The sequence below is a fragment of the Pinus tabuliformis genome, chromosome 9, assembly GCF_031772625.1.
Source record: "Pinus tabuliformis cultivar Carrire ecotype Pingquan chromosome 9, CPIR1, whole genome shotgun sequence".
In the NCBI taxonomy this organism is placed as follows: domain Eukaryota; kingdom Viridiplantae; phylum Streptophyta; class Pinopsida; order Pinales; family Pinaceae; genus Pinus; species Pinus tabuliformis.
Window position 1 is genome coordinate 28,463,667 of NC_142307.1, and position 14,644 is coordinate 28,478,310.

General features: G+C 37.7%; 1 protein-coding gene across 2 annotated transcripts in view; it reads left to right on the forward strand.

Annotated features, from left to right (window-relative positions):
- Window positions 1-14,644, forward strand: part of LOC149146937 (K(+) efflux antiporter 2, chloroplastic-like) — a 443,890-nt gene that overhangs the window by 229,801 nt on the left and 199,445 nt on the right. For both annotated transcript variants that reach the window (XM_089445962.1, XM_089445963.1), the window contains exons 11-12: window positions 4,450-4,554; window positions 4,663-4,791. In XM_089445962.1, coding sequence (XP_089302088.1) covers window positions 4,450-4,554; window positions 4,663-4,791 — 234 coding nt within the window. The remainder of the gene's footprint in view (window positions 1-4,449; window positions 4,555-4,662; window positions 4,792-14,644) is intronic.

Consider the following 14,644-nt stretch of genomic DNA (forward strand, 5'->3'; position numbering starts at 1 on the left):
TGCGATTTTTGGGGAAAAATCTTGAATTTTTTTGTTTTGTTTAAATTTTGCCGATTTTTTGATGAGGAGGAGGAGGAGGAGGAGCAACAGGAGGAGGAGGAGGAGCAACAGGAGGAGGAGGTGACACAACCTACCCAGGCTACCCCTGTCACCAGTAGAGGACGTGGTCTACCTCTTGTAGCTCCTAGTTCTTCAGCTTCTAGAGCACAACAGAGTCCACTGCCAACTCCACCGACATCTACATCTAGAGGGAAAGCTATTGCATTTTCTCGCAAGAGGGGCAGAGGAAATTAGTGGTATTAGTTATTTGGTTCATTTCATTGTATATGACATTATGACTCATGATATGAGATACATTATTATATTTTTTGTTGATATTTTGAGGCTGAGTTGGGACTCAGGAGTCAGGACTAACTATTCAGGACATGATTCACTGTTATGTGTGATGTAGCATTAGAAATGTTATTACACATCTTATGTATTAGTTATTTTATCATATTTATGTGTCAATGTATTTATTTTATGTTGTAAATGCTTTAGATATTAAAAAAATTGAAAAAAATGAATATTTTTTGTATTTTACGATTTTTCCCGATAATTTCTCGATTCTTACGATTTTTTCCCCGATTTTTTCCCTCGCCGATATTATCCTGATAACAATTATTGCAACATTGAAAAATAGCAAACTTGAAATTTTTTTTTAGGGCTTTTAGTGGGTATGATTAAGAAAATTTTAGAACTGATTTATTTATTACAACAGTTAATAATTACTAGATCAACAAGCTAATGAAGCTACAACCAATGCCTAGAACAACCAAAAAATAGGAAAATTTCACTATAACTGATTATTTTTGAGTTTTTGACCCTTTTAAAGTGTATGCTTCAGAAATTTCAGATCTGAAATATTCAATTATGCAGTAAATTCCAGCAAGCATAGAACTAGATCTAGGCTAGATCTAAGATGCCCAAGTGGCCAAAATTCATGAAAATGTTTTTTCTTTTGCAATTTTAAACAATTTTGACCATGTAGCATACTAGCATGTATTTTAGTCCTTAATTGTTGTTGATTTAACTGTTGTAATAAAATAGAGATAAAACTAGGGTTTAGAGGTCAAACCCTCTATGCCTTAAGCCTTGTAAAAGTAGTTGCCCAAGTGGCCCAAAAATTTTGGATGAAGACGCCACTTGAAAATTAGAATTTTGGAGACCTTAAACTTACAAAACCACCAAAGAATCAGCCTTAAAAATTCAGATGAGGGTTTTAGGGAAAAAGAGGCCAAGGAAGGCCAACTTTGTAGGATAAGGAGGCTAGGATGATGGATCAGGGGCTGGAATGGCAAGAGAAGGTAAGAAAAGGTCAATGCTAGAGGAGGAAGAGGCCCAACAAGGAGGATGTTGAGGGTTTAAGGGGCTAAAAGTCCACGACAAGCCCTATAGGGCTGCCGTCTAGCCTTCCAGAGGGAGGCCGAGGCCAAGAAAGGCCATGGGTAGCCCTGAAAAGGGCTGAAACCCTCTGCACAGGGAATAAGGGAGGAGGCCGAGGCCTTTAGGCCTCACGACTAGCCTCAGAGAAGCCTAAATCTTGGACGCAGGGGATTAGAGGGATGACGTAGGGAGGAGAGAGGTTGATGCTGGCCTTGGAGGGGCCGGATCTGGTCCTAAGAGGGATGAAAAGCAAAACTCTTGTCTTGAAATTTTTTTTCTCCTCTAGATCTGAATTCTGGTGCAAAATCTTCAGTGAATAGCCCTACAAAAGTTTTCAAGAGACTATATCTTACCCTCAAGGGTCTAGATCTAGCTCTTCGTCAACTTGATCCCTTGATCCAACCAGCAAAACGAAAATACAATACCCAAACCCCAAATATATACAAAAACACTTAAAACCCAAAAACCCAAGTTAGAAAAAATAATGTACAAATTATATTTACAAACTTATTTACAAGATCTACAAATATACAAGGGTTTTGAAAATTTTTAAATTTTGAGAAGAAATATTTTTATGGAGTTTTTTCCTTAGAAGAATGGCTGAAAATACTTTAGAAACCCTAATGTATACTATAGCCTTAGTGAAGATTTAATCCACCATATAAGTCTTTGGAATTCAAGCAACAATGATTCCTGCCCAAGTTTGTAAACTTGAAGGCCAAGGACTGCCTGCAAACACTATGTATTTATTTAAAAAGTAATCTGTTAGATCACATGGGGAATCAAACCACCTAAGATTAGCCCAAAACTATTAATAGTATGATTTTATCTCCATCGAATAAAAAAATAGATACTACCAATATTCAACTCAACATAGAGATGTCTGTAGTCAGCACATATCACAAATCAATAAGCAAGAATGCCTTGAATTGTAGTCCAAAGTCTTTATTATGATAGAAAAAATAGTTCCCAGCGGGACAATAGTTACAAAGATGCCTCATCAACAAATTTTTAGCCAAAGATCAAGAGGCTAAAGACTCAGATGACTCTAATTTATAGATTTATTCTTCAAGTAGAAAAATAATGACTAGTTTCTTTGGTCCTTGTCAAAATAATCTTGGCTATTGATATACACTTCAAGATCTTTTAATCTTGGCCATCGATTTTTTATTTTTGAGGAATTTTTGAATTTGTCATTTAAGTCCATTTTTATTAGCTCAAAATTAATTATTTTGAGCTAATTTCGTTAAAAAATTGACTTTGACTTAACCACGAAGGTCCAAATGTCCAAATTTTCTTGAAATATACAATATTCCCTTGGTGGAGGACCTTTAAAAATTGATTCCTTTAGGACCCACGGATTTTTCTACTTGGAGAATTATTTTTCCTAAGACAATTTAATTTTGGCTCTATTAATTAATTTTTTGGCTTAGGATTTAATTTTATTTTGCCAAAAAATTTAATTAATTTACACATGAGAGGATTTAATTATTTTTCGACCCTCTAATACATAAGCTCTTACATTTACAACCCTCAAAGGGGGACTACACATTTGGCTTAGACCCTCAGGACACAACCCATTTATGACACTATGATCTAGTAAACCAAGTGATTTGTAATAAAATAATTAAGCCAACTAGCTTAAATTATTTTCAAATCACTTTTACATGAGACTCGACTAAAAGCACTAGGACTCACTTAATATTTCGACAATAAATTTCACCCTAGCTTTGTGGTTCAAGCTGGATTGAAAAAACTCTTCTGATTAGCCGTGTCTAGAAACATAGGTAATCGGTGAGGTTAAAAAACCTCCTAGCATGGAATTCATCATCAAAATTATAGGCTTACCTAGGTTGTTACATATATTCAAGGTCTTACAAGGATCATTTACATTACATAACATGCAGAATGGGTTTACACTGACATGTAGAGTGCTGATAGATGACCCAGTCTTGTTGAAAAATTTGGCACTGCCGCTTCCTTGGAACTTTGACAAATTGAGTGCAACACTAATGATGAAATTTATCTTCATAAAAAAATTGAAGAAATTGATCAAGAAGGAAATGCTTACAGATCCAACCATGGATGAAGACTCATTTGTTGCCCGCTGCCACTAACAAAAGGGTATCTCAGCCTAAAGGTGTGAACAAATCAGTGAAAATTGAAGAGTCAGTGTGCAATTTTGATATTATCATAAAGAAGTTCAACTATTAAATTCTATCATCACACTCATCTCTGCGATTGTTGCATGCATCAACCAATATATCAACATCATCTGAATCAGAGAAAATATTGTGATGCGACTTCAGCTTTTCCAAAGGTATACTGAGAAGTGCAATCAAAGAAGTGCCGATCATGTGTTGCTTCATACACTATCTGAGAATATCAACTAGGGTGGATTAACCCCTTTTCATTGTGACGATATTTTTCATGCCTTTGAAGATCCTATTGTCTTGTTTGCTCAACCAGCACAACATCAGGAGTAGAAGTTAAAGAGGGAGCACAGATATACCTTTTAACTGTTCTTTTGAAGACAAAGGATCCTTTAAGGTGAAGGACATTTAATGTACATAAAAGTTACAGTACCTTTAAAATATAAATAGTAATACCTTGAAGGTCATGTTTCTCAATTACATGACTATTCACTGTATATTTATTCACATTTTCATGCACCATTGTTATCATCAGTCATTCTTATTACAGTATATTTATTCTATGACCATCCAATATGGATTTATCTTCCATATGCAATTTGTATTGGATGTTTCTATACATATAGAACAAACTGTTCGTAACCGCTTTATTTTATTAGCGACAGAATTTGGAGTTACGAAGATAATGTATTTAAATTAGTTTGCCAAATAAAATCTGATCACCAAAGAAGTTTCTTGTTACAATGATGTTGTGTATTTACTTGCATTTTGAGTTGGTTTTGCTTGTATAGTGTCAGAACCATGGAGTTGGAGGCCTTTGAAGTATTTTGCACTAATACTCTTTTGTGTTTGTTTGAACTTTGGGTAATAGCTTCTACGTCCTATCTATAAGCAAATTGCAGAGAATCAAAATGCGGAGATATTTTCTGCAAATACCTTGCTTGTTGTTCTTGGGACAAGTGTTCTGACAGCTAGGGTATGCATACTGGCCACTTATATGTGTTTTGGCTAATTAAATATTTAATCATTGGGAAATTGGACTCTATATAATTTGATTTTCCACTGGTGGTTGTGATTTGAGCAGGCTGGCCTTTCTATGGCATTGGGAGCTTTTCTAGCTGGTTTGCTTCTAGCAGAAACTGAGTTTTCTTTGCAAGTGGAATCGGACATTGCTCCGTATCGGGGCCTTCTTCTAGGTCTCTTTTTCATGACAGTAAGTCTTCTAACTGATGTTTTCTTTTATGATGGCCTTATATATATATATAACCTTGATTTGTTGAGTGATTCATTTTCGTTAATATGTATTCTGATCTTATTATGGAGTTATATCTGTGTCAAATGTACATTTTGAAGTGAGAAATATGACTGTGATTGATGATTCAGTTTAACCGACAGAGTAGAAGGAAGATGAGTATAGAAATGATGGAATTGTTGCAAGTAAAGGGAATTGTTGTGATAGGTTTTCCTCGAAGGAATATTGTTTCATTTAGCTATTGTTCAGAGCAATGGAAGTGATCTATCTCGAGTTTCCACCATCTTGCAACAAATTTAGAGATGGTTGGCTGGGTGTTAGAGGATGTGCTTCTTGATACTTCCACTGAATACAGTTAAGCAAGAGTTAGAGGTTAGATTGTGCAAGGGGATGATTCCACTCACTCGTAACACTGTGTGTGTGACCTGAAACTAGGAAACAGGGACAACTTTCTGAAACAATGTAAGGTTCAGAAATTATATTGTTGAAGAATACATAATTATTAATTAGTAAATAAATACATAAGTATTTTTTTAATTCTTAATTTGGTAATGATATTGGTCATACTCTTATATAGTATAACTTATAAGTAAAAGCATCCCTGGAAATGAAAAGTATAATTATAAGCAAAACATTATTATAATTACTGTATTAATAATTGATAGTACCATAGTGAGACATAGTTGGGTCAAACTATACTTGTAGACCTCGTCTAACCTGGAAGACCTGGGATTGACCTGTTTAAACCTGACTGAGTATGCTAGGAGTCACCCAGACCCAAAGAGTTGAGTCAAACTTGACTGATTTAACCAGGACAGTTTTTCACCCTTATTAATAAAATGTCAGAATGGCCATTTGAGCTATATTTTAGGGACGGTTAGGGCTATTTATGGATAGTGTCTTTGCATGGTGAGACAACCACGAACACTTGACTAAACCTGACTGAGTATGCTAGGAGTCACCCAGACCCAAAGAGTTGAGTCAAACTTGACTGATTTAACCAGGACAGTTTTTCACCCTTATTAATAAAATGTCAGAATGGCCATTTGAGCTATATTTAAGGGACGGTTAGGGCTATTTATGGATAGTGTCTTTGCATGGTGAGACAACCACGGACACTTGACTACATCATGGCTACAACTATATACCCTATTAGGGGACACCTACTGCAGATTTTCAACGGTGATGACAGTTCTTCGGGCATGTTTTTGATAAGATAAGATAAGATAATTATATTAATGTCCAACAAATGACCACAAAAGTAGGTCAATAGGACTACTAAGTACAATGATGTCTGTACCAATCAGGAGTTCTGAAAAATCTCCTATATAAAGTACAAGAAGTGAAGCAGAAACATGAAGTCTATGTGTAAAAACATGAGAAATCCTTCAGATTCAGGTGTGGGCAGCTGCAACAGGAAAGACACGTGCAGAGGGAAAGTATCTAGGGATTGGGACATGATCCCCGAGACCTATCTTATCTACCTCATGATAGAAATTATGAGGTAGTGTTGAAAACATTGTTGTCATTAATGTCAAAGACAGGTGTCCAGGACAGAGTATGTGAGATGGAGATTGTTGGAAATATTGTTTCTTGACTTTTGATACTTAGTTGAAAAGCTTATTCCGTGTTGAGATTTCCATGCACCCTAGGTCTGGTCTATGCCCTAGCTAGTAACAAAAACACACTAGAGATGCCCAATTTTAAACATCTTTGCACAACAGAATATAACAACAAATAGATCAACAACAATACACAAGATTTTGGCCCAAGTCACATTCCTTATTTGTTCTTCAATAAGAAAACAATAGCACTCCCGTACTAGGGATCATGGTAAACCCTGATACAATGCTAGTATACACAGTTAGTTTGTTGACTACAACTAGGGGTTGAAGCCTAATCCTTCAGGACCTCATTTTCCCATAAAAGCAATGACAAAACAACTCAACTTGTCCTCCCTTTCAGTCCTCTTTCTCCTCGATCCTGGCTGCCCTTTGCTACCAAATACTGCCTAACTAACTCCTTTAGTTTCACAGTCGACTTCTTCCCACCTGGCAGCTCCATAGTCAGGTCCTTAAGGTTGGGCTTATCCCTTCAGTCCACTGACTACTTGCTGTACTAATTCCACAACCTTAATAAAACTCAACCTGTTCTGTTTTCATCTACAACAACCTTCAATCATTTCGCTGTCCTCTTCCCTGATATCGACACCTTAACTCAAGCCACGACCTACTTGCACATGCCTAAACAGACCCTTGGCCTACTCCAAAATGTCACCATAGATACCCTACAGGCTGCAGCCTTAACTGGACCACAGTCCGACCCTTCCACAGTGTTCAAACCTCCCTCAACCACTTGTGGATGCCCTTAGAAAACCTTGGTTTTCTCTCTTTGCAACATGTGCTGCTACAACAACCCGTCAAATGTCTTCTTGTGTCCTTGATCAACCTTTCAACAGGTCTGGACGCCCTTCTTCTACTGCTGTGGCCATCCTGCGACCCTTGGCCCTGCTTGCGGCTTGCCTCCACAGATTAAAACCCTTACTGAGATGAACAACTCCTTGCTGGCTGAAACTTGGCCTCTCTAAGATAGAACTTGTCCTTAACTTGCTTGGCTGCGGCTAGGTCACATTAGCCTCCTTTCTCTACAAGATGAGGTCCTTCTAAACCTTGTAGTTTGCCTCTCCTTTGGCCCTATATTTATACTTGTCCAATAGGTGTGAAACTCCAAGGGTCATGTACCTTGGCCTTGATGGCCAACCTGAGCCTACATGACTCATAATCAAATTAAATTCATTTTCCTAGTTCGAAGCCCACTCCTTTGGGTCAAAACCCCCAAACATGGAAGCTCTCCTTTTGTGGGTTTTCTCCCTTTAGAAAGACCTTCAGAGCTACCCAAATTTCAACACTCCCTCTTAGTGAGGAAGGTATTTCCATATCCTTCTTGTAGAAATCTCTGGCTCAATGACTTTCCTTGCATGCTTGTGACTTTCCTTGCATGGTTCATGACTTGCTTGCATGTGCCATGTCTTCGTTATGCTTGATTAAGATTTATCTTGCATGTTGCATAATTATGGTCACAAGTACCATGACTTTTCCTTGTGAGATCCATGGCTGTCCTTGCGTGGTCTATGGCTTTCCTTGCACCACCATGACTATCCTTCCATGGTTCGTGACTGTCCTCGCATGGCCTGGAAGGCTCCACTCTATTGCTTAAACCCTGAAGGTTAGACTTTGACTAGGCAATTGAGTCTCCTTCACAGTGTCCCTCTAAAGGCGGACTCCCTCTATGCCTACACAACCTCCTCTTGACTCACTCAACTTTGCCTCCCGGAAAGTGTTGCAATTGAACTTGTGTCCTTTCAAGGTTAGTCTCGAGCTTCGGTTGAACACTGGGCCTAGTCAACTCTAGACCACCACAACTCAACTTTGCAAGTGTCCTCATCCTCCTGGGTCAAACACCCCATATGCACATGGTTCCATTGTTGGATGTGCAACTCTGCAATCAAATGAAAATACTATCTCACGATTAACTCACCTTCGACACAGAGCTACTTCATGCATGCCAAAGCACTCCCTTCTAAGGCACCTGAACTATCTCAACATTCTTTGACAAGTCAACGGAAGGTCATCATCAACTGTTGAGAAATCTAGGGCATCAAGATGAGGTTGTTTATCTATCAATGTTAACTGCTTGTGAATGCTTTTTACTTTACTAGATTAGGATATTCTCTTTAGTTAGATTATTATAGTCTTCTTCTTCATCAAACAACTACCAAAGCATAAACTATAAAGAGACAATGAACACAAGATGTAGGCTATTAGCCAGGGCCAAAACAACTCCCACTTGAGGGGAAAACCCAAACGAATTCTTCTTCTTATATAGATTTCAATTGACTAATACCAAGACCAAGACCTTTGACCTATTTGCCACTCCAAGACCAAGACACAAAGCTTCCTTGATGAGATCCTTCTTGCTTTAGTCAACAATAGTCAAACCTTTGCTCCTTCCTCCTTCTCGACTACCCTTCAGAATTCGACTTCCTTGACTCTGCTTCAGACCTGCAACCCTTTTTGGCCCTAATTCAGAAACCCTAGCACATGCAAATGACCTTCTCTTGTGCCTTGATTTCCTTCGCTTTAGTTGGAGGTCTCTTCCTTGGCAACTCGGCTTGTAATGCACCTTGATCTTCTCCTTGTTTTGACCTATAAGTATCACAACAAAAACTCGGCTTCTTTTGCAGTGGACAACACCCTTTCCTCCCTCACGTGGAGTAGATTATCCCAAAAACAGATTAGAAATGATCTTAAGTATGTTCCTTTTTCCTTCGCTTAGATATAGGTCTGCTTCTATATGATCCTCACAGTTTTCTTATTGCAGACTTATCCTTGATTGAATTGCTTGCTACCAAATGAGGGTCGAGCTGCCTATATATATTGATTTGCCCATGCATATAAGTAGACTTGATAGAGATCTAGGCCAACATGTCCTTTGGAGATGTTTCATTATTCTCGAAGCGGACATGCAGGAGGTGCTTAGGCTTGGTCTTGGAGGGCCTTTTTATTCATTTAATGACTCATATAAATATGTAACATTCCCAAGAAGGGTCCTTCATACATGACATTGACTCAATTTGACTTTTATGACTTGATGACAAAACCCAAAGGTTCACAATGGGAACATTAACTAAAATAAAATTCCTTGATCATGAAACCCATGATTCAAGTACTACAAAAATAATTCTATTTTTTTCATTACATCAATTACATAAAATCACAATTAGACATGTCATTATGAAGATCGAACCTAGTTATTCTTTTCAACACTCCCTTTTGAGTCTTAACTAGGGAGGTATTCATAATGGTACTTCGACATTCTCAAACTGAAGAATTCTCATAAGAAGAGTCGGATTGGTAACACATCTATATATATCAACCAACATTGTCACATAGCAAGGCCTTGACTAACAACTCTATCTCTCCACAAGATCTGAGCTTAATGTTGGCAAGACCAATGATGTATAGACACCCTCATCATTGTCTCTCTCGGAACATACCCCACTTGGGTTCTCAGGGTGTGTTCCACCAGGACTATTCTTATATTTGATTCCCAATCCTAAAAGAATATCAGTCCTCTAGGACTACTCTTATCTTGGATGCCCTAACTCATCCTCAAAGAGCATAGGATGTCAGATGTTTACCCAATCCTCCATTCTGTCTTCCCATGTGAAGACAAGAATGATGTGTCTATCTCTCCCTCTTGATTAGGGAGGACACACCTATTCTAATGAAGGAATGTACTCATTCCTACGGAAGGAATGTACCTAAATTCCCTCTTGGCTTAGGAATTTTGCTTCCAAGTTTCTACCAAGTAGGAAACGTGTTTTCAGGGTCCCTGTTAATTAGGGACCTACGACAACTGTTCAAGTAGAGATGATGGGACACCCAGTTGCTTGAAGAACTCCTCCTCAAGATGTCATGAACTTCTCTTCTTTATTGAGGAGTCTTCATGTTTTGGGACTTCTTTGTAGGGCACAAACCATCCATCACTTTCATCCATGAGTCAATCATGTCATTATTTCTTTCATCGAAAATTGATCCATCAGTTCCTATTTGGCTTCCTTCATGCCATGTTGCCTTCTTCATGCCATGTTTCCTTAAGGATCTTTCATCCTACTACATGGGCATCATGGGTGGAAGATATCCATAGATCTTCCCTTGGTAGCCCTGCAGAAGCCTATCTAGATATTATTCAAAAATAAAGGAATGAATGTTAAATCAAAATTACCTTTATGATGGCCTTTTATCATGACATCTTTTAGTTTGCATCAACATCTTGCATACACATTGACACATCTCCCAAAGACATATATGCTGTCAAGGGTTTCTTTCTTTTTAAGACTTCATTAGTGTCTACATATCTTTCATGGAGATATCCTAGTCAGATCTCTCAGTCATCGGATGTTGATTGCATTTTTTCATAGTTGCATATTTCATGATCTCTTCCTTTCTCTCTTCACACATTTCCTTCCCAGGAACTTTCAATCAAAGTTCTTCCAATTATTGTCAATTACCTCATATTCCATATGAGGACATGTTATGTTGATTTAGACAATGTTTGACCCATGCCTTCTTTCATCCTTGCAAAAGATGAGATCCCATTCATTTGATCATGCTCTCGAGATAGAGCATTTGTCCATGTTACTTGTAACCATATGACATGACTTTTCAATATCGAATATGAGCATACATACCTCATTTTTCTTTTAGGCCATTTTAGACTTCCTTCTGTAGCCTCCTTGATTGAGAGAACTTCAATCCTTTGATTTGCTTCACCTCTTTTGTCATCATAGCCTCATCCCATGAATTCCACAAGTTGGAATTCCTGATGAAACCCTTTCTTTCTTTTGATTGGTGAACCTTCCGATGAAGATTCCAATAGAGGATCTTGAGTATCCTCATCCACCAGATGTTTCCTTTTGACAGATGTATGATAAGCCTTGTACTAGATGACACCCCTTTTCTTTTTCCCATAATTGCTTCGAATGAGGTTTCCAAGAGCTATATTCGTTCATAGACCTATTTCAACTATAATTCATGCTTCCTTATGATGATGTCACGAGCTCTTGCTTCTAATGCTTCTCATGATGTCATTTCCTAACATAATGCATCCTATCATATTTCTAATGGTTCCTAATGGTTATAATTTACAACAAGAAAAAAATGAAAACATAATTAGAATAGAGATAGGAGAGAAAGACCATCTCAATCATAATAGAGATCTTTTACTTCTTCTTTCTTGGATTTCTTCTTTTAAGCTTCGTCCACTTCCTCGGTGATATGGGCTTCTTCTCTTCCTCTTTTGTTATTGTCCTTCTTGATCTTAGGACAATCTCTTTTGTAATGCCTATATTCTTGACATCCATAGCATTAAATCTTAGCCATGTTCTTAAATCTTGCATAGTGACCATAGATCCTGGAATGGAGTAACTTCTTTCTTCGCATAAATACTTGAAGTAAAGTTACCCCATTCCTTCAGTGGTGCATTTAGTATCACTGTGGACATTTCTCTATCAGACATGACTTCTCCCATATCTTGAAGTTGATCCCTAATTTCGGATATCCTCATAAAGTATGAGACTCTCCCTTCTTCTCTTGACATCTTTAGCTGTAGAGTTCTTGCCTTAATGAGATGGCGTCTCCTGCATTGCTTATGGAATACAACTCTACCAGTTTGTCATAAATTTCTTTTGAAGTTTCTACTTTTGATACATATGGAATGAGGGGATCCTTGATGGACTCTATGAGAATCCTTTGAGCCCTAACTTCCCCTTTCATATATCTTTTAAGTGCTTGAGCATCTTCTTTCGCTAGTTTGGTGATAGATCCTTTGACATGTTCCATAACCTCATTTCCAATGAGATTCAGATTTGTCCTCTTTTTCCATGCAAGATAGTTTGAAGCCCCAACCAATTTGTTGCTTTCTTTGAAAAAATACATTTTGACAGATTCAGACATAAATATACTTACTTGAGAAGGTGCTTCTTCCACTTGATGCCTCCTTGAATTTGATGATAGTAAAGATGGTAGAGAACTTCTCCTTGATGAAGATAGATCTCTCGAAGAGTGATCCTCCACTCCACAAAAAGGATATCACTTTATTATTTTGATGGTGATGTCCTTGTTGATGATGATCAATGATGATTTCTTGATGGTTTTTTTAATTGTAAGGACCTTGCTTCAATGAGAGTGAGATCGCCTTAAAATCTTTGATGACAACATCCTTGGTCTTGCTTCTCTAGAAAAGAATTTGATGTTTAAGTCATTCAACTTGAGTAGGGTCTTGGAGGCTCTTGAGATGACTTGAAGATTCCAAGACTTCTTTCTAGTGTAGACTTCTTCTTTGATCTAGGGTTTTTGATACTTCTTTTGTAGATCTTGTCTTCAAGACGATCTTCTAGATTCACTTTGATGCCTTCCTCGAGATTTGATCCTTGAGTGTCCCTTGATAAGATGCCCTTCCTTGACTTTGCCACCTTAGCTTTGCTACCATGTTGAGAAATCTAGGGCATCAAGATTAAGTGATTTCTCTATCAATGATAACTACTTGTGAATGCTTTTTACTTCACTAGATTAGGATCTACTCTTTGGTTAGATTATTATATTTTTCTTCTTCATCAAACAAGTACCAAAGCATAAACTATAAAGAGACAAGGAACACAAGACATAGGTTGTCATCCAGGGCCAAAACCTCTCCCACTTGAGAGGAAAACCCAAATGAATTCTTCTTCTTATAGAAACTTCAAGCGATGAATACCAAGACCAAGACCCTTGACCTATTTGCCACTACAAGACCAAGACACAAAGCTTCCTTGATGAGATCCTTCTTTCGTTAGTCAACAATAGTCAAACCTCTACTCCTTCCTCCTTCTCGGCTATCCTTCAGAATTCAGCTTACTTGGCTCTGCTTCAGACCTGCAATCCTTTTCGGCCCTAATTTAGAAAACCTCGCACATCAAAATGGCCTTCTCTTTTGCCGTGATTTCCTTCACTTTAGTATGTCGACGACGGACGGAGGATGTGGCGATTGACGGCGAACGAAATCTATGGCGATGTCGTGGACAGAGAGCGGTGGCAGAGGACCGTGATGGTAGTAGATGAAGGGCGTCAGGGGATAGTGTGTTGCACTTTGGTAGTCGCTGGATTGTCTGGTCAGCGACAGTATCGGTAACCTGCGGCTTTAGGTAACGACTGCATGTGATTTACATTTATTTTATTTTGTTTTAAATTAATTTTTATATAATATTGTTTTTTTAAATATATAGATATATATCTTCTTTTTTTTTAAAAACGATTTTTTTGTTTGTTTGTTTGTTTAAATATAACTATTTGATTTATTTTGAATATATATATATATATATATATTGATATTGATTTCTTTTATATAATATTTTTTTTTCTAATTTATAATCCTTTTCAATGGCCAAAGGCCTGACGACGAATCTGGTGGAATGGAGGATCTCCAAGGCTGGCAAAACGCCTAAATCATGACGACAACAGTGTTGACGATAGGTTGATGGCGAATTGTCGTATCAGATGTGGCTCTGATACCAATGTAATGACCAAAAATCATATACATATTAGAAATATTTAAAATACTTCGAAGACAAATACATCCATTGTAGGAGAGTAATTTTAAATTTTATATTGAAGAAAAGAATTGATGTAGGATGATTACAAATGAAAATGAGGGCCCTCTTATATATCCTAGGTAGGTATATAGTTCCGACTGTTAGTCGTAGTGTATATACAACTTTCATTGTTATAGTGCATATGTGTTGGGCTAATCGATCGTTCAAACAAATTTGATATAATTTCCTAAGCCAAACATCTTCCCGACAAATCTCGCTTGCAACAACATACCCTACTTCGTCACTAGTCAAAGCAATTGTATCCTGTTTTCTGCTCATCCACATGAACATGGAAGACCCTAGGCTGAAGCACCCACCTATTGTGCTTCTTCCATTTGTCTCACCACCACCCCAATATGAATTTCTATATCCCATGAGCTGGATTTCATTACTAGTATACCGGAGGCAGTGATGTATGGTTCTACGCAAGTATGTTAGGATATGCTTGGTTGCAATCCAATGATCATGTTTTGGCTCCATCTGAAAGTGATTGAGGACATTCATTGCAAAACAAATTCCCGGTCTTATACTTACCAGATACATCAGGGACCCAATCAACTGTCTGTAGCAAGTAGGATCCGCTAGACTAGACTCTGAACTCCTCAACTTCTTAAGATTGGTAAT